The sequence below is a fragment of the Perca fluviatilis genome, chromosome 11 (assembly GCF_010015445.1).
Source record: "Perca fluviatilis chromosome 11, GENO_Pfluv_1.0, whole genome shotgun sequence".
Taxonomy (NCBI): Eukaryota; Metazoa; Chordata; class Actinopteri; order Perciformes; family Percidae; genus Perca; species Perca fluviatilis.
In genome coordinates, this window is record NC_053122.1 from 19,525,680 (window position 1) to 19,541,280 (window position 15,601).

The window sequence follows — 15,601 nt, forward strand, 5'->3', positions numbered from 1 at the left end:
ACGCTTTTCCACTTCCAGAAATGGCAGCTTTCAAGTTCTGCAGAGCGTTAGTTTTTTGTACAAACTCTTAAAGAACTATAAATTATTGGACGCCTAGACGGAAATAACAACCTATACAAACAAGTCCATGAAAAAAATGTGAACAAAGCCAGGATAGAATGAGGTTTTGAACAAATTAAAAACCACGTCACACATCTGTTCCGATTAAATGCGGTGCATGTAAACACAAAACCAAATTAGTTCACATCCCATGTAAACAATCAATCTGAATGATTTCAATCAGAATACATTTTAGCTGCATGTAACTGCAGCTAATTATTACTACAAGCCTTGGGCTTCTGCTTTTCAGTCAGAGCACTCACCGTGAAACACTAACTTTGTGTCTGAGTTGAAGAGAATTAATACAGGATTGGAAAAGAAATTCTGAATCACTGGGGAGGTGGGTTATAAGGTCATGGTTTTTTTGTGATTCTACTCCATATTTCTCTTCACTGTGCCCACCTTGATATCGTCGAGGACAGGAATGAAACCCTTCTTCGTGTTTTCTTGAAACGAAGCAAGCTCACATTTTACAGTTTTATTGGGAATTTGTTGCACATGTGTAAAGCATGTTTTGACTTTCAAAACTAAAAGATACAGCAAAATATCCAACACGTACAGTTCATTTACAATGCATCAGTACATTTTACATACAGTATATGCTGCTAAGACCTGGGCTAAATTTGGCCGATCATTTGTTTAATGAATACAATCATTTCTATTGAATACATTACAGTATTAGAGGAAAAGTTAAGAAACACATACCATAACCAACAGTGTCCTCAGTAAGACTTCAATTTTCCTAGAGATAATGCTACAATAACTTTAATTAGTAAGCTTATACCAGGATATACTTTCATACTCTTAAAGGCAAAAAAAGGTATCACAAAAATGGATGTGGCTAATTGCTGATCTTTTAGAGCAAGCAAAATAGCTGAGTTCAGAGGCTAAATAAGATAAGGCACACAAAACAAAGCACAAAAACACATTTTCTGCTAAAAGTGCATGGTCAGATTTAAACAGATAAATACAATAACGGGTTGCTCTACATTAAGAAAAACCCTCATAAGCCTTTGATTTTATGAATTCTGGTTGATCTGGTAACTCCATCATGTGTTTTGTTTTTGCTGAGGGAAAACCTATTTTTTTCATAAATGCATTGTTATCCAACTGATGAGCAGTACAAGCAGTGTTTTACAGTATAAACATAAAATTGCACTATACACCAAAAGGCATGTTGTGATACAGTATGTTATTCTCATGTCAGCTGTTTCCTTGGAGCCCTCTGTCCAGTTTCTTACATGTACTAGTATTTCAGACAAGGTGAGAACATTCCAAGGTAAACACACTGTACATAATCGACACCTCCTCAATGAGACGTAGCATAACAGCTGAACCCCTTTAAAGGTGTGCAGCAGTGTCAGAAGTAATAATAGTTCAGCTTTGAAGAACACACTTCTCTGACGCCGGAGTCCTATCAAGGTCAGCCATCTTGTCAAGTAGAAAAAATACTTTAATTCAGTATCTTCTTGTGATAAATGACAGAGGATGATCCCTGAGAGGTTATTAAATATTCTACATGGGTTTACTGCCAATGATATAGACTATTCACAAATGTACAATACAGCAAAGCATTAAACTACAATTCACATAAAACGCTATCAGTTTCAAACAATGCTCATAATGCAGTTTGTTCCCAACATAATCAGGAACAATTAGAGGTGGCCTCTAGCTCACCCAGTAAGAGCGTTCGCCCCATGTTGGCTGAGTCCTGCCGCAGCACAGGTTCGAATTCGACCTGCTGCCCTTTGCTGCATGTCATCCCCCATCTCTCTCCCCCTTTCATGTCTATCCACTGTCTCTATGTAATAAAGGGAAAAATCCCCCAAAAATGATCTTAAAAAAAATAAATAATCAGGAACGATTACGTGTTTTCATCCTGTGCACAAAATACCAGTTGATCTTTTATTAGAACTATATTAATCACTTAAAGCCTATTGGACACTTTACAGGTCAGGTAAACAAAATGTGATCAAGCTACATAATACAATATTTTCAGTTTGTCTTGTCTGAACATCATTCATCTTCTTTTCATTGTTGATATCAACAATGTAATAAAATAAGAGTTAGATTTCAGCTTTATACATTTTACATTGCAAAACACTATACAGTGATTTAGTATCTAACTGGGCCAGAGGCATATTTGCATTTCACAAACTCATAGGTTTTTAATCTAAACTTAATTTTAAAGGACAACTCTGGTGTTATTCTATATTTTTCTAAATGTCAACCAATCCCAAGAAACAACAACAACAACAACAACAACAACAACAATATATTAGTCCATTTCTCAAAACTGTCTGACTTCCCTAACTTGTCTTTAGCACTCAGACCCAAGCACATTCATTCTCACTGAAGACACAAACCATTATGAACAGGTCACATATAGATATATATAGCTTCTTTTTTATTTTATTTGAAGTCATTATCAGACAGCTGGGTACTGTGCATTTTTGAAAAAAAGTCTCTAACAACAGTAAATTGTGTATTTGTTGAGGACTATTGTCAGCGGTAGATTGATACATATTTGGTCGTCGAGTGAGTATTTCTGGCAGCAGGATGACGCTGGGATTAATTCAGAATGTGAAGAAGTGCCATGTTAATCACAATGAAGGAACATGTCATGCCAATAGTTTTTTGACAACAATGAAGGAATAACCTATATTAGCTTTTGGCTACACAGGCAATAGCTTACTGGTTAGTAGGATCAATTCTGGGATGGCTTTTGTCTTTTCATCGGATTTGTTGACAATAAGAAAAATGTAAGTGAATCTGCTTTTGGATTCTCTGACCAACATGCTGGATAAATAAATACCTGGCCCTCTATAGCCTTCCCTTAGATGGCAGTGGTGACTTGAGTCAATCCTAGGTCATTGGAGTCCTCCCAGCCCTGATAGGGCATAAAGGATGTGTCCATGGCTAGTCATACAGGCTGGGCCTGCCTCATATCTCCCCGGGCTTCTGTGGGACATGTGTGGTCCCGCAGGGTGCTCCTCACTCGGCTCACCCCATGAGGGTCTCCGTGTCTTTGGGCGCCTGGGCAGCAAAAGTCCCTGAAGCACCTCTTGAAGTTCTCATCCAGGAAGGCGTAGAGGATGGGGTTGAGGCTGCTGTTGGTGTAGCCCAGCGCCACGCAGAAGAAGTAGGCAGCCATGACGGCGGTGGTCTCTGGGACGTTGCCAGACAGAGCCTTGACTAAGATGAAGATGTGGATGGGAGTCCAGCACACCACAAAGACGGCAACCACCACCAGAACCAAACGGGTGATCCGGCGCAGGTTGCGGTCCTTCTCACGTGTGCCTGACAGTAGGCGCACGCTTTTCAGCCGCATGACCATCAGCGTGTAGCAGACGGTGATGATGATGACGGGTACCACAAAGGCAAAGATGAAGACACAGATCTTCATCAGGGTGTCCCAGTAGCTGTAGGGCTCAGGGAACTGTAAGGCACACTCTGTAATCCCTGTTAGTTGCAGAACAACATAGATAGCAGAACAGGTTTGAGCAGTCAAATATAGAGACACGGTCATATTTAATTCAGGAGAAAACCAACAAGACTAAGAGTCTACAACAGCCACGCCAGCAGCTCTGTGAGGCTGTAGGCTACTTATGCTATGAATTAAATGCTAATGTCAGCATGCTAGCATGCTCACAATGACAATGCATATTAACATATATGAGGTTTACCATTTTGAACATCTTAGTTTAGCGTGTTAGCATGGTAGCATTTGCTAATTAGCACTAAACCAAGCGGCGACTTCAGGGCCTTTAAAGTGAAGCCAATGCGAAGTGCCTTAAACCTGCGTTCTTTCTAATGGCCAGCAGGGGGCATCTAAAGAAATCTGATTGTATAGCCTAGATTGTATAGATGTCTGAGAAAATTACCCTACTTCTCACTTGATTTATTACATAAGTAAACATTTTTTTTTTTTTGGTCTCAATCGAAATCTTCTTCAATACAGCATGATGTTAATTTTGTTAAATGATGATCCCATTAAGCGTACAATAGAGATAAAGCAGGGCATGCTTTGGGCGTGACTACCTTGTGATTGACTGCTACCACAGCCACCTGTCAATCTGGATAAAGGATTAGCAATGTGTATCCATGGCACTGCGTACCTTTCAAGTTAGTTTTCAAGACATTTAACTACTAACTACCTGAAAGTCAACCCCATGGTGGCGCTAGAGGAAAAGTCAGGGGATCACCAAAATCAGCAGGATTTATTCTCTGGGAATCACAAAAGTCTGTAATAAGTTTTATGACAATCCATTCAATGTTTGTTGAGATATTTCAATCGGGACCAAAGTGTTGAACCAACAGACAAGCCGATGGACATTGACTTACTAATATGGCTAAAAAACTACAACGTCAGATCCTGTGATGCAGTAAGGTGGTCACCACAGAGAGGTAAAGGCCAGCATCAGTTGCATCAGCAGCAGCGGGCAAAGTGCACTGTGCTTTTTTATTGTGAACGTGAACAATCTATCAGACTATCGCTGAAGAAAAAAATTATCTTTCAAGCTCTAGTCTCATCCTAAGAGGACCCATTATGCCTCATTATCTCATCAAACCTATCCTCTATAGGGAGTATGAAGGATGCTTTCTGCAGCTAAATGAGATGATTGAAGGCAAGGGTTTTACTATAAATTGGGGTTTCAAGTTTGAAATTGCCTATGAGAGTCCTTTTGCAGCTGATAGATCTTTTGTTCCCGTAGCAGACACAGAGATGGAATAAACCAGAGTAGAATGAATAAAAGGACTTATAAACCCTATTGAACATCAAAGGTGGAGTCATACCAGTGTGAATGTACTGTATATGTAAGGTCAAGGTACCATTTTTGGTCTTTGTGCTGCCAAGTATCATGGCAGGGATCCCAGCAGCAGACGACAGCACCCAGATGATCACATTGATGATCTTGGCCTTGACGGGGGTGCGGAAATCCAGGGCCTTGACAGGGTGGCACACGGCCACATAGCGGTCCACGCTCATCATGGTCAAGGTGAAGATGCTGGTGAACATGTTGTAGTAATCGATGGAGATGAAGACTTTGCACGCCACCTCGCCAAACGGCCAGGAGCTGAGCAGATAGTCGGTGCTCTGGAAGGGCATGGTGGTGGTGACCAGAGCGTCGGCCACAGCCAGGTTGAAAATGTAGATGTTGGTGGCTGTTTTCATTTTGGTGTATCTATTGTGGGGAAAAGAAGGAAACATGAAGAGGTTGAATGGATTTGATTGTCTGTTTCAGTTTTACTTTTGTTGTTGTTTAAATCCTTAAAAAGAGAGACAAGGTTAATGAAATCACTTTTTTTTTAGATGAGGAGTTATCATAGTGCTCAGCTCTTATTCCGAATAAACAGATTAATTGGCTACTTAAATTAATCTGGGAGGAAAATAACTTTTTATCATCTCTTGTCTAATTAAAGGCTTTAAAATGTAATCTATCAAGGCTGATCTCACATACAACACTTAAAATGACAATACCTTGATATGGCTTTAAACAGAACTTTCAATTAAACTGAACAAATGAGCTTTCAGAGGAAATATTGACCAATCACTGCAAACCTTGTTACAATCTATAACGTGACATAACGTAATTGGCACAATTAGTAAAGAAAAAAGCCCAGGATGCTGTATTCAGGAGTCAGTTTACCAATAAAGAGCCTGCACATGCACGGGGAACATCATACAAGGGCACACACACATGAAACTCCAAGAAATATACATGGAAACTTATGTTGTTCAAAAATGTATACGCACTGAATTGTCTATTGCTTTCTGAGCCATGCAGGTACGCACGCTATTCCACACTTACTGAGATGACTGCCTTTGCTTTAGACATAAGATTATGAACAACTGACATATTCCAAAGCTGAAAACTCACCTAATGATGACATACATCACCAAACAATTGCCCGCCAAGCCAACCACAAACACCACGGAGTACACTGCGACTATTATGGGGATGATGGGCGACATGGGCTCGGGTTCAGCGTCCCAAGTGCCGTTGGGTGTGTAGTTGAAGATGTCTGATGAGCCGGGTTGCCACGTGAAGTTTGGGAAACACTCCTCCGGCTGGCCCGAGGGACACCTGTCGTCTTTGTAGATGTGCACCACGCTGCTCTCCATGGTGCTGAACGCTGCCTGCACCGGCCGGGCTGCTGCTGCTGCTGCTGGGCGTAAGCTGACCGCACAATTTAGATATTGATCCAAAACAAGCTGAATTTTCGATTACTGCTACAAAAAATAAAAACAAAAAACAACAAAAAAACACGAAGCAAATGTCTCTATTAGTACTTATGGCTCCAGTGAAGAGGAGCGCAACAGCCCGCGCTCAAGGACATCATTAAACAATTGTAACACGCCCTTACCTTGTTTTTCTGCTTCCGAAAAGTTCATACAAATACAACAACACTGCTTAGGAGTTTTTACTCAGCCATAGATTAAAATCCGGATGTTGGAAATAAAAGGTTGCTGAGTTGTGGACGAGCAGAGAAAACACTGCCTGTGCCACCGCTGCGTCCCCGAAGATGCGCACTGGAAGCCCGCACTGCTCATTTAGTGACATCAGAGGCTGAGCCCACAGATATGACAGTATCCAGCCAGCATAAATGATCTAACCACAAGCATCACATTCAGCTGAAAATATATTTACCACATAAAATTAAAACTTTATTAAGATGCATTATTTCTGGTAAAACTCAAACACTCCAAAGCTGTGACAATTGAAACATCTGTTTTCTTAACCATAAAAATCTTCTGTTCTATTTATTGTATTTTTTAAATATACAGTAGTTCACAAGTTGCCTGTAGCAAACATACAACTACGTGTGCTACATTATCCTGTGCTTTCTGAAAATGTTTAAATTCCCATCAATGCATGCAGTTAAGATGTTCCCTAGCAACTCGTGTGAAAGCAACAACTGCAATGCAAACATGCAGAGTCTTATTAGATGTTGAAGAGGCATGAAGTCAGAAGGACACTCAACAGCAACCTTGAGATGATGGTCTCTGTATATGCCAGCAGCACCAATCATCGACAATGTGCAACATAGCGGGCCTGTCCGTAAGACAATCATACAAATCATTGTATAGTACAGAAATGAGCTTTATTATGGAGAGACATTTTGTAGACCTTCAAATAAAAACTGCTCATTATCTAAGCAGTATCCATTTTGGTCAGAATTACTTTTGCTACAAGAAGAGAGTAATTTTCATCATCTTCTTTCAGCTATGTATGTTCAGAATGTGCACATTTTCTATGTACATTTATTTTACCAATTTAGTATTTTTGCCCCACTGCCTCAAAACATGGTTCTACCATATCCGACCTACAACAACACAACATGGGCATCCCTGAGAACTCAAAACAAAAAATAACATCTAGAACTAAATAAAGAATAGACACCCATGTTGACAGAAATCACAGGCTATTCCTCTCTAACCAGTCTTTTTCCTCTCACGCCAGCCGATAGGAGACAGATTTCCACCAGCACGTAATTAAGTGGGTGCTGTTCCCTTTCCCTTGTTTCACACTTAGCATGTGTTGCTTAGAGACCCACCATGGCCAGGTGTGAGTGACAAGCCTTTCTGTAGGTGTTTCTATTGTTAATGGCTGTACAGGCTTGACCTTGTGAGACTGCTGTGTTTACATCACTCAAGGTTTTGAAGCAGGTGTAGTTCAAGGGTGAATCTCATCTTTCCTCATATTAGAGATCCAGTGGAGGAAACATACAGTTACAGTATTTACCATTAACCCTAATAATGCAGTGCCAAAGGTCTGTTTGTGCAAAGATACAATCTGCTACTCTTCCTCTGGCTTTTGAAACAGGTCGTTTTATTTGAGTTCCAGAGGAGGAGAGGGAATGATAGTTATGTTACCTCCAGTAGATAAAGTCGAGAATAAATTCCTTTTTGCATTTCACTGCCCTTTCCATAATGACCGGAGGTGCTGTCTAGTCATTGAAATGCTTCAATGAATGACTCATGATGAACACAGGTATTCAACACAGAGATGTCATAGCATATTTGAAAGAAAAATTCTTAACAATGGGGGGGGGGAACTTTACAAATGATTAAACGAAAAGCCAGGGTTTTTCAAATGTGCTTCACCACCCGATTACTTGTTTTAAATGTTTTTCGTGTATCTGTCACAATTTGAAAATTGTCACGGCCCTCCACACGCATTGTTTCCTGTGAAATCCCTTCTACATTCATTGCCATATTTCTATATATTCTCAACAGATACAAAACAAGCTTTCTCCCACAGTAGAAAAATGCAATTCAGAGACAGAAACCCATTTGATCCTACTAATTTATCATTGATTAAACTTAAAAATATTTGCCTCCCCTCCCACACTCAGCCTGACCTTTACCACACAAGGAAGAAATACCACTCACTTATTAAAACCTATAGGTCATCAAATTGAGAAAGTTAATGAAGTGTCAAGTGGATGTTTTCAGGCTAAAACTGGGTATTAGCCTTAAAGATAAGTCAAAGTGTAGTTTCATAATAAGACTTCTCAGAGCCTATTTTTTGTTTATTTTTGTGATATGAAGTGGATGTGGCAGCCTCCTCTATTTGTCCATTCTTGGGATCTTATATCTCAGATATATAATAGTTCATTTATTTGAAAGAGGTATTTTTCAAAAAGGGTGTGGACCTCTATATTTTTAAAGAGGAAAAAAGGTCCAAACCATTGCAGCCTGTTCTCAACACTGATGGTGGGGTTTAATCTGTTTCTACAGATGAGATGTGGTGTAATTTGAGTGCTATAGCTACAGATTACACCCATAGGCATAGAATAATGTCTCATTACCCCAGGATTTACATTCATCACAGTGCTTTGTTAGAAATCTCCTGAGAGGGTGAAAAGACTTTTTTTTATTGTCTATAATTTGGAGATACATGGAGATATAGATAGTTTGCAAATTGCGTGTATTTTCACTAACCTGGAAAGGATGTCTTTGTTAGGCTGGAGTTTTCCCATTTGCTTTAAACTTAAAATGCTTATAAAATGGTTAATTGGCATCATACTAGAATCCTGTGTGAATTTCTCCAGCAATTTACTGGCTCACTATAAGTATGATTTGGGAAATCCATTACCATGGCAAGAACAAGAGTAAGCGTCATTACTCTCAGGTAAAGGACCCAGAAGATCACAATATTCTTACCTGTGACCACTATCCTGCATTGTCTAGTTTTGTATGCCAGATGACAATCTATCCAACTCTGAATGTGGAGACCATTGCATGAACGTCACAAACACCATGACAGCATAATTACACCCTGCACGTCTGTGTGGGTCCCACATGTGAAAGCAGCTTTGTATGCAGACGCTGTTCTGTCTCACAAAGATCATCACCTTCATTGACAGGTACCAGATGGTGTGGTCACTTCAGGTGTGCCTGTGTCTGCACTGGACGAAAAAGATTTGGTTTGTGAAAATATTATTGGCATGTGTTGTGTTGCCCCTAATGAGAATTCAGCTGCAGTTTGGCGCTGATATTGTGTTTCTGCACCTAGGTCAACAATCTGGAACACATTCTTTGGTTTTGGTCGTGCTTCTTTGGACAAGCAGCAGCAGTAGTGACTTTACAGCAGTGAAGACAAACACGTGTTTGCCAGTTACTTAAAGATTTGCATGGTCTGTAAGTTTGTCTTATGGCTACAAAATTCTGCTTTATTTTTACAGTTTTCAGACACTTCTCAAACAGAACTTCTGGCTGTCAGATTGGCACACAGAAAAAGAGTCACCCGGTTCAATGGCACAGGCACTCCAAGAAAGAAAGAACAGCACAGCTCCCGACATCCTGCTGGAAACCGACGCAGGCACGGAGGCCACCCAGCTCACCGTCTGATGACTGCACAATGGCTAGCAGGAAGCTCAGCAGAGAAGTAGCAGTCGGTGTTCAATTCCTCCACATTTGCCTCGGTGCCTCTCTGATGTAGAGATGGAGATGGACTCAGAGATGGCCTTGCTTGTCCACGTAGTTGGGATCGTAGTCATAGGTAGCTGATAGCCATCTTCACCTTTTCCTCTGTTAAAGGTGCTGTAGGTAGGATTGTGAAGATCCAGGACTTAGCCAAAAAATTTGAACATCGACAACTTCTCACCCCCCACAAGGGAGAATGAATGCATGTGCATGAGCAGTGATCTCTGATTGGTGCATCTGAACTGGGAGCTGTGGATATTTGCAAATCACACATCAGGCTGTAGGTGGTGCCAGAGGAGCCAGATTTTTTCGTTTAAATTACCTGCTTCATGTAGTTCTACTTGAACATAGGGTCAGTTTCAGCAAATATGACAGAAAGTTAGTTTTATAAGTCTTACCTACTGCACCTTTAACTCTGATGTTTATATTTGAAAACCTCGACCAGCCAGGCTAGCAGAGTCAGCAGGAGACTGGTGAGCTGGTTTCCCAATCCTGATGAGCGACTCGTAGTCATGAGATGGACACAGAGATGGTCTTGCTAGCTTGAGCTCATTTTCTAACCTTTTCCTCTGTGTTTAACGTTACTTTGATGTTTACATTTGAAAACTTGACTGGCCAGCTGGTTAGCTAGCCCAGGCTAGCAGAGTCGGCAGGAGGCTGGCAAGTTAATTTCCCCGATCCTGATGAAGGAGTCATAGCCACATGCCATCACCGTCCAACTTCAACCACATAAAGCACAACAAATATTTGTAAAATAGACAATGCAGCATATCTTCTGCAAAGCTGACAGAGGAGCGACTGGAGAGGTCTGCTCCTTCTAGTTACTAGTTGATGAGGGCGGTGAGAGTGAACAAAAACATTAAAGTTGTGGGTCATGAAACCAAAACAATGAGCTAATGCTAAAACATTACATACAGAGATAGAGAGTATATACATACATACATACATGTATACATGTTTTTTTTTCTTGTCCTGTAGTACATTTGTCTTGGCCACATACACATACAGTACTGTTTAGGAAATACTACACAATATAGTGCATGCATGCATACAGTACACAGGCTGTTACCACTCTGCATGGACACACTCATAGCACATGCACAGACTACCACCTGCCAACACTGCTCTTTGTACGACACATCATAATAGTCATAATAGTATAGGTTATTATTTGCAATAAGGGTAAGTAGCCTCATCAACATAAAGTCATGATAAATGTGTATGTGTAGATAAAAGCAGCATTTCTGGGGTTAGGCTCTGACTAGCTTGCCATTTAGGGCTTCAATGGACATGGGGACAAAGGAGTTTTTAAAGTTGTTGAGCTTGGTCTGAGGGACTCTGAAGCCTGTGCCTGAGGGGAGATTCTGGTGCTCAGGGTAGAGGAAAAGGGTGGGGTCTGAAATGATCTTCTGGGCTTGAGGATACTTTTGTCAAATACAGCCTGGAGTGTGGGATATTAATGGCTCTTTGTGTTAGCCAGGTAATCTGAGCTTTCATAATGAGGTTGCCAAACCAGGATGCTCTCAACTACGGCATGGTAGAAGAGGTGCAACACTTTCTGGTTGACACCAAAGTTATTGGGTTTTGGTAAATAACACTTTTTTGGACCCCACTGTATAGAAACAGTGCCATCCCTCAGCATTTGCATCTATCTAATAAAGCGAAACGTATCTATGTATGCGTGTGTGTCCGTCTTTGGGGGGAACCTGCACATCACACGCAGACACCACACACCGAACGCTTAACAGCAGCGATACTAAAAATCAACACTGAGCTCATCATAAATAAGTGTAAGATAAAAAATTGTAGGTTATGTGGCTATGAGATCACTTCTGGGGGCGTGGCACGCCATTTTCATACAACCTACCCGCGATGGAAAGTGCAATGACATAGGGTTCTAAGGTGAATAATGTTAAGGTTATAAAAAAAAACAACTGATGCATGTTTTGTAATTATATATTTTTGATGGGATGTTGAATTAGAATTAAAAAAAAATTACGTTCATATCAGTCTTCTTTTTATTAATTTGATGCATTTTTTCTTCTTCTGTATAGTATAGTAGAGCTCTTAAAGCTTTGTAGAATAGTATCATATGAGGGGCTAAGACATTTGGATCATAATTAAAAATGACGCAGAAGGTATACATTTTCAGAAAGTGTCCCACTTTACCACTATTCACCCTATCAAACAAAAGCCAGACACTATTTCGTATTAGATTGCTGTGGGCTGTAGCCTACATTCACCGCTTCTAAACAGAGGAAGAACCTAATGTAATCTCGAAGATTAGCCTACTGCTTCACAGCGCTGTGCAATGCGAGAAAATGTCAGAGACTCCCTAGGTAGAGTTAATTAAGTCTACTGCTAACTTACAACACTAATAACATTACCGTCGCCAAAATACCCCCGCGAATCAGATCCATACTTCACCGTTAACCGTAAGCCACTAAACCTGTATGGAAATTAACACCTTTGCTGAAATGTTTAATTTATTAACGATCATATATCTCTCTCTCTCTCTGTCTCTCTCTCTCTCTCTGTGCGCACACACACACAAACTGTACGGTTCTCGTGGTTGATTAACCCAGATAGGTGCTGATTAGCTCTCATAACGGGCCACGTGGGTATAGCGCACTGCATGAGTCCATGAGGCTAGTGATTACCTTTTACTGTCTATGATGATTACTCCACGTTTTCATGGTGATGTATTGTGATTAAATTCTGAATCTGCAACGTTCTCTGTCAGGTAAATATATTAATACAATGTCACTCTTCCTCTGACGTAGAAGTTCACTGTAAGTTAGTAGCAGGCTTTAGGCCTACAGTGGATTGCATATTAAGTGGTTTGGGGTCCTTCTGTAAGTCATTTTGGGGTACAATTTGGTTTTGAAGAATTCTACAAGCAGCAATACCACAGGCCAAGCAATCGGCCCGTTCCAAACAGGCACATTTTCAACGGGCACTGCACTAGTTAAGTAAGTGGATGACTGTGTATCTTCCATTTTGCATCCACTATTAAATGATCCAGTAACACTTCAGGAACAACAGATACTTTAAACCAGATTTTACTGGTTTTGTTTAAACAGGCACTTAAGAACAACAAGGACGGTGCAGTACAAGCTCCAACCTTGTGTGACTGCTCACAGCCCAGCGATCATGTGCACCTGCACATGATCATGAGCGAAAAGGAGGTCCAGCTCTGAGAACCTTGGGAATTGTATAATTCCAGTGTCCAAACGGCACAGTTGACTTCATAGCACGAGATAACATGGCTTAATGTTACACACTGAAGCATTATTGTCAGACAGAGCAAGCTGTAAATACTCCGGTATTTGTGACTCTCCTTAGATGCAGCCTTAAATCAAGCTTCTTTCGGCAGAGTCATGTTATGATTGTCACTATGGGAACGGAGAGTCTCTTCTGACCCATGGTTACGAGAGCAAAGGGACTTGATCGATGAAGCGAGGGAACAATACTCTTCTCTCAGTGAGCTAAAAACAGGCTGTCAGGCTGGCCAGATGAAGATGTCAAACACAAATGATTTGGAAGCATGAACCGGAAACTTGCCTCTGTTACCTGAATGTACGAAATGAAAAACCTCGACATAAAACACCTCTCCGAGAGAGGAAACAAAAAAAACTGAATTGAAAAGTTGAGACAAGATAGAAAACAGCCATTGCCTCAGGGGAGTTTCATCTATAATCCCAACCCCAGAGACTGTGCAAACAAAAAAGCCAGTTTCACACTCTGTCTTGACCCTCAACAACAAATGTGGGTAGCATAATGCAAAAAGGCAGTGGGGGAAGAAAAACCATCTGTTTCAGGGTCCAGAGTTCACTCAGTTGTTGCAGGTGAGCATGAACAGGGACCACAGAGTGCCAGCCACTGTAAATAGCGTTCAGAGAGCAAAGCAGGGCCAGGCGACTGCAGCCAAAGGCAGTGAGCCTCTATATAAATATTGACTCTGCGTACATCCCAACTCTCCACACCTTTTAAATGTCGAAGCATGGGGGATGAGAGCATCAGAGTTTGCAAAGACTGAAACTTGAATTGAATGCTTGCTAAAAGAGCCGAAGGACAGTTACAAGCTCAATAAACTGTAGGTGTCAATAGCGAATGGGCGCTCTTTATCTACCAAGGTAAATAAATGACATTCAGAAGAATGTGGCGATGTCTGTTGTAAAGTTTGAACAGACTTGTTTTTCAGGAAGATGGTATGATTTCCTCAGAGAATTAAGAGTTGAAAAAAATGTTTATTCTCCTCATGGAGTTTAACTTTAGCACTGAAAGCATTATGATTACCCATGGGTATGCTGCTGCCAGCCTGACCTTCTGGCTGCCTCACACATAAGCAGCTGCAGCAGACAGTAGCTGTTGTAAATACTGATGTCTCCAAAAAAATCAATGTCTGTTTAGTGCAAATATTGTTGCAAATGTGAACCTTTTCATGGTTGGTTGTAAATATTGAATATTGAAAAGTATTTTTTTTGTCTAATATAGTGGAACAATGTTATTGCATTTAACACCACTTAGTTTATATGTGATTTAATTGGGCAATATTGCCTTCAATTAGTTCTTCAAGAGTAGACAGGTAATGAGGGACTGACATGGGCCACTAGGTTAAACCCCTGTGATTTTGCAAACATTAACATAATATTCCTATTATATTGGATTAGGAACTGATAGGAACTGATTTGGGCCCCAAATATTCTTTTTATTTTCAGGATTGTAGTCTTCAGCCCCAACTGGTGCTGACTCAAGTGACATCACTGCAGTTGATCAGATTTTGCTCAGCTCCCTCTAGAGCCACAAAAGGTTTTATACATTTTATACACCTGCAAACACACTTGGATGTGTAAATTCAGTAGAGTTCCCCTTCAGTAATTCTAAAAACACACAGTACAATATAAGTAAATTCGTTTTAGCTTTAAAAGTTAATTATTTGGAGTGTTTGAGAAAACAAAACATGAGAATAAAAATGAGTCAGATTTAGTTCCTTATCAACACCTGTTATTATAAAAGTAAAAACACATTCAACTTCAACTACTGTGTATGTGAATGTATATGAATGAACTGAAATAGTAAAGGAAGAACACAGTTAAGGTCGGACAAAAAGAGGTCAAACATCTCATATTCAATTTAAATTCTGATGGGAACACCTTGCAACTCAAAGCAGCATTTGAAACCTAATTTACGGCATAAGACAGTCACACATTTGTTTTCTTTCAAGAGCCACTCATCCACAGCATATGAGTTATTGTAATTTTAGGGGAGATTATAGATAGTGTTTCAAAGACTCAAGGTTTTGGCCTTTCTGTGAGATGGTTTGAGAACCGAGCTCTGCAGTGAGACAGAATTTCCTGTACCATACAACTTTTTTTTTTAGAATTGGTTTTATCATCTTTTATGGTCATCAGGAAGCTTTTGCGTGTTTATTGGACAATAATCCAAAAACCTTAATATGGTTGTGCTAAAAGGTATCTAAATCTTCTCAACATTATTAAATAAACCTTTGCATATCAATTTTGGATGAAGATTCACGGTCATGAACCTGCTCAAGATCCAGTCAAA

At 40.3% G+C, this 15,601-nt stretch overlaps 1 protein-coding gene across 1 annotated transcript; it reads right to left on the reverse strand.

Moving 5' to 3' along the window:
- Positions 1-2,483: 2,483 nt before the first annotated feature.
- Positions 2,484-6,551, reverse strand: oprk1 (opioid receptor, kappa 1). Its single transcript, XM_039816458.1, has 4 exons — positions 6,469-6,551; positions 5,982-6,334; positions 4,933-5,285; positions 2,484-3,561 (listed from the first exon to the last, which is right to left on the reverse strand). The coding sequence occupies exons 2-4, from the start codon at positions 6,224-6,226 to the stop codon at positions 3,023-3,025; spliced, it is 1,137 nt and encodes a 378-aa protein (XP_039672392.1). The 5' UTR covers positions 6,227-6,334; positions 6,469-6,551; the 3' UTR covers positions 2,484-3,022.
- Between the last annotated feature and the right edge of the window lie 9,050 nt (positions 6,552-15,601).

What these genes read in the sequence shown, in the direction of transcription:
- oprk1 (XM_039816458.1), bottom strand. Translation starts at nt 6,226, where the DNA reads ATGGAGAGCAGCGTGGTGCACATCTACAAAGACGACAGGTGTCCCTCG. An exon ending in GTGATGTATGTCATCATTAG is followed by an intron (nt 5,286 to 5,981) that starts GTGAGTTTTCAG and finishes TCCCCACAATAG; the next exon opens with ATACACCAAAATGAAAACAG. An exon ending in CAGCACAAAGACCAAAAATG is followed by an intron (nt 3,562 to 4,932) that starts GTACCTTGACCT and finishes TGCAACTAACAG; the next exon opens with GGATTACAGAGTGTGCCTTA.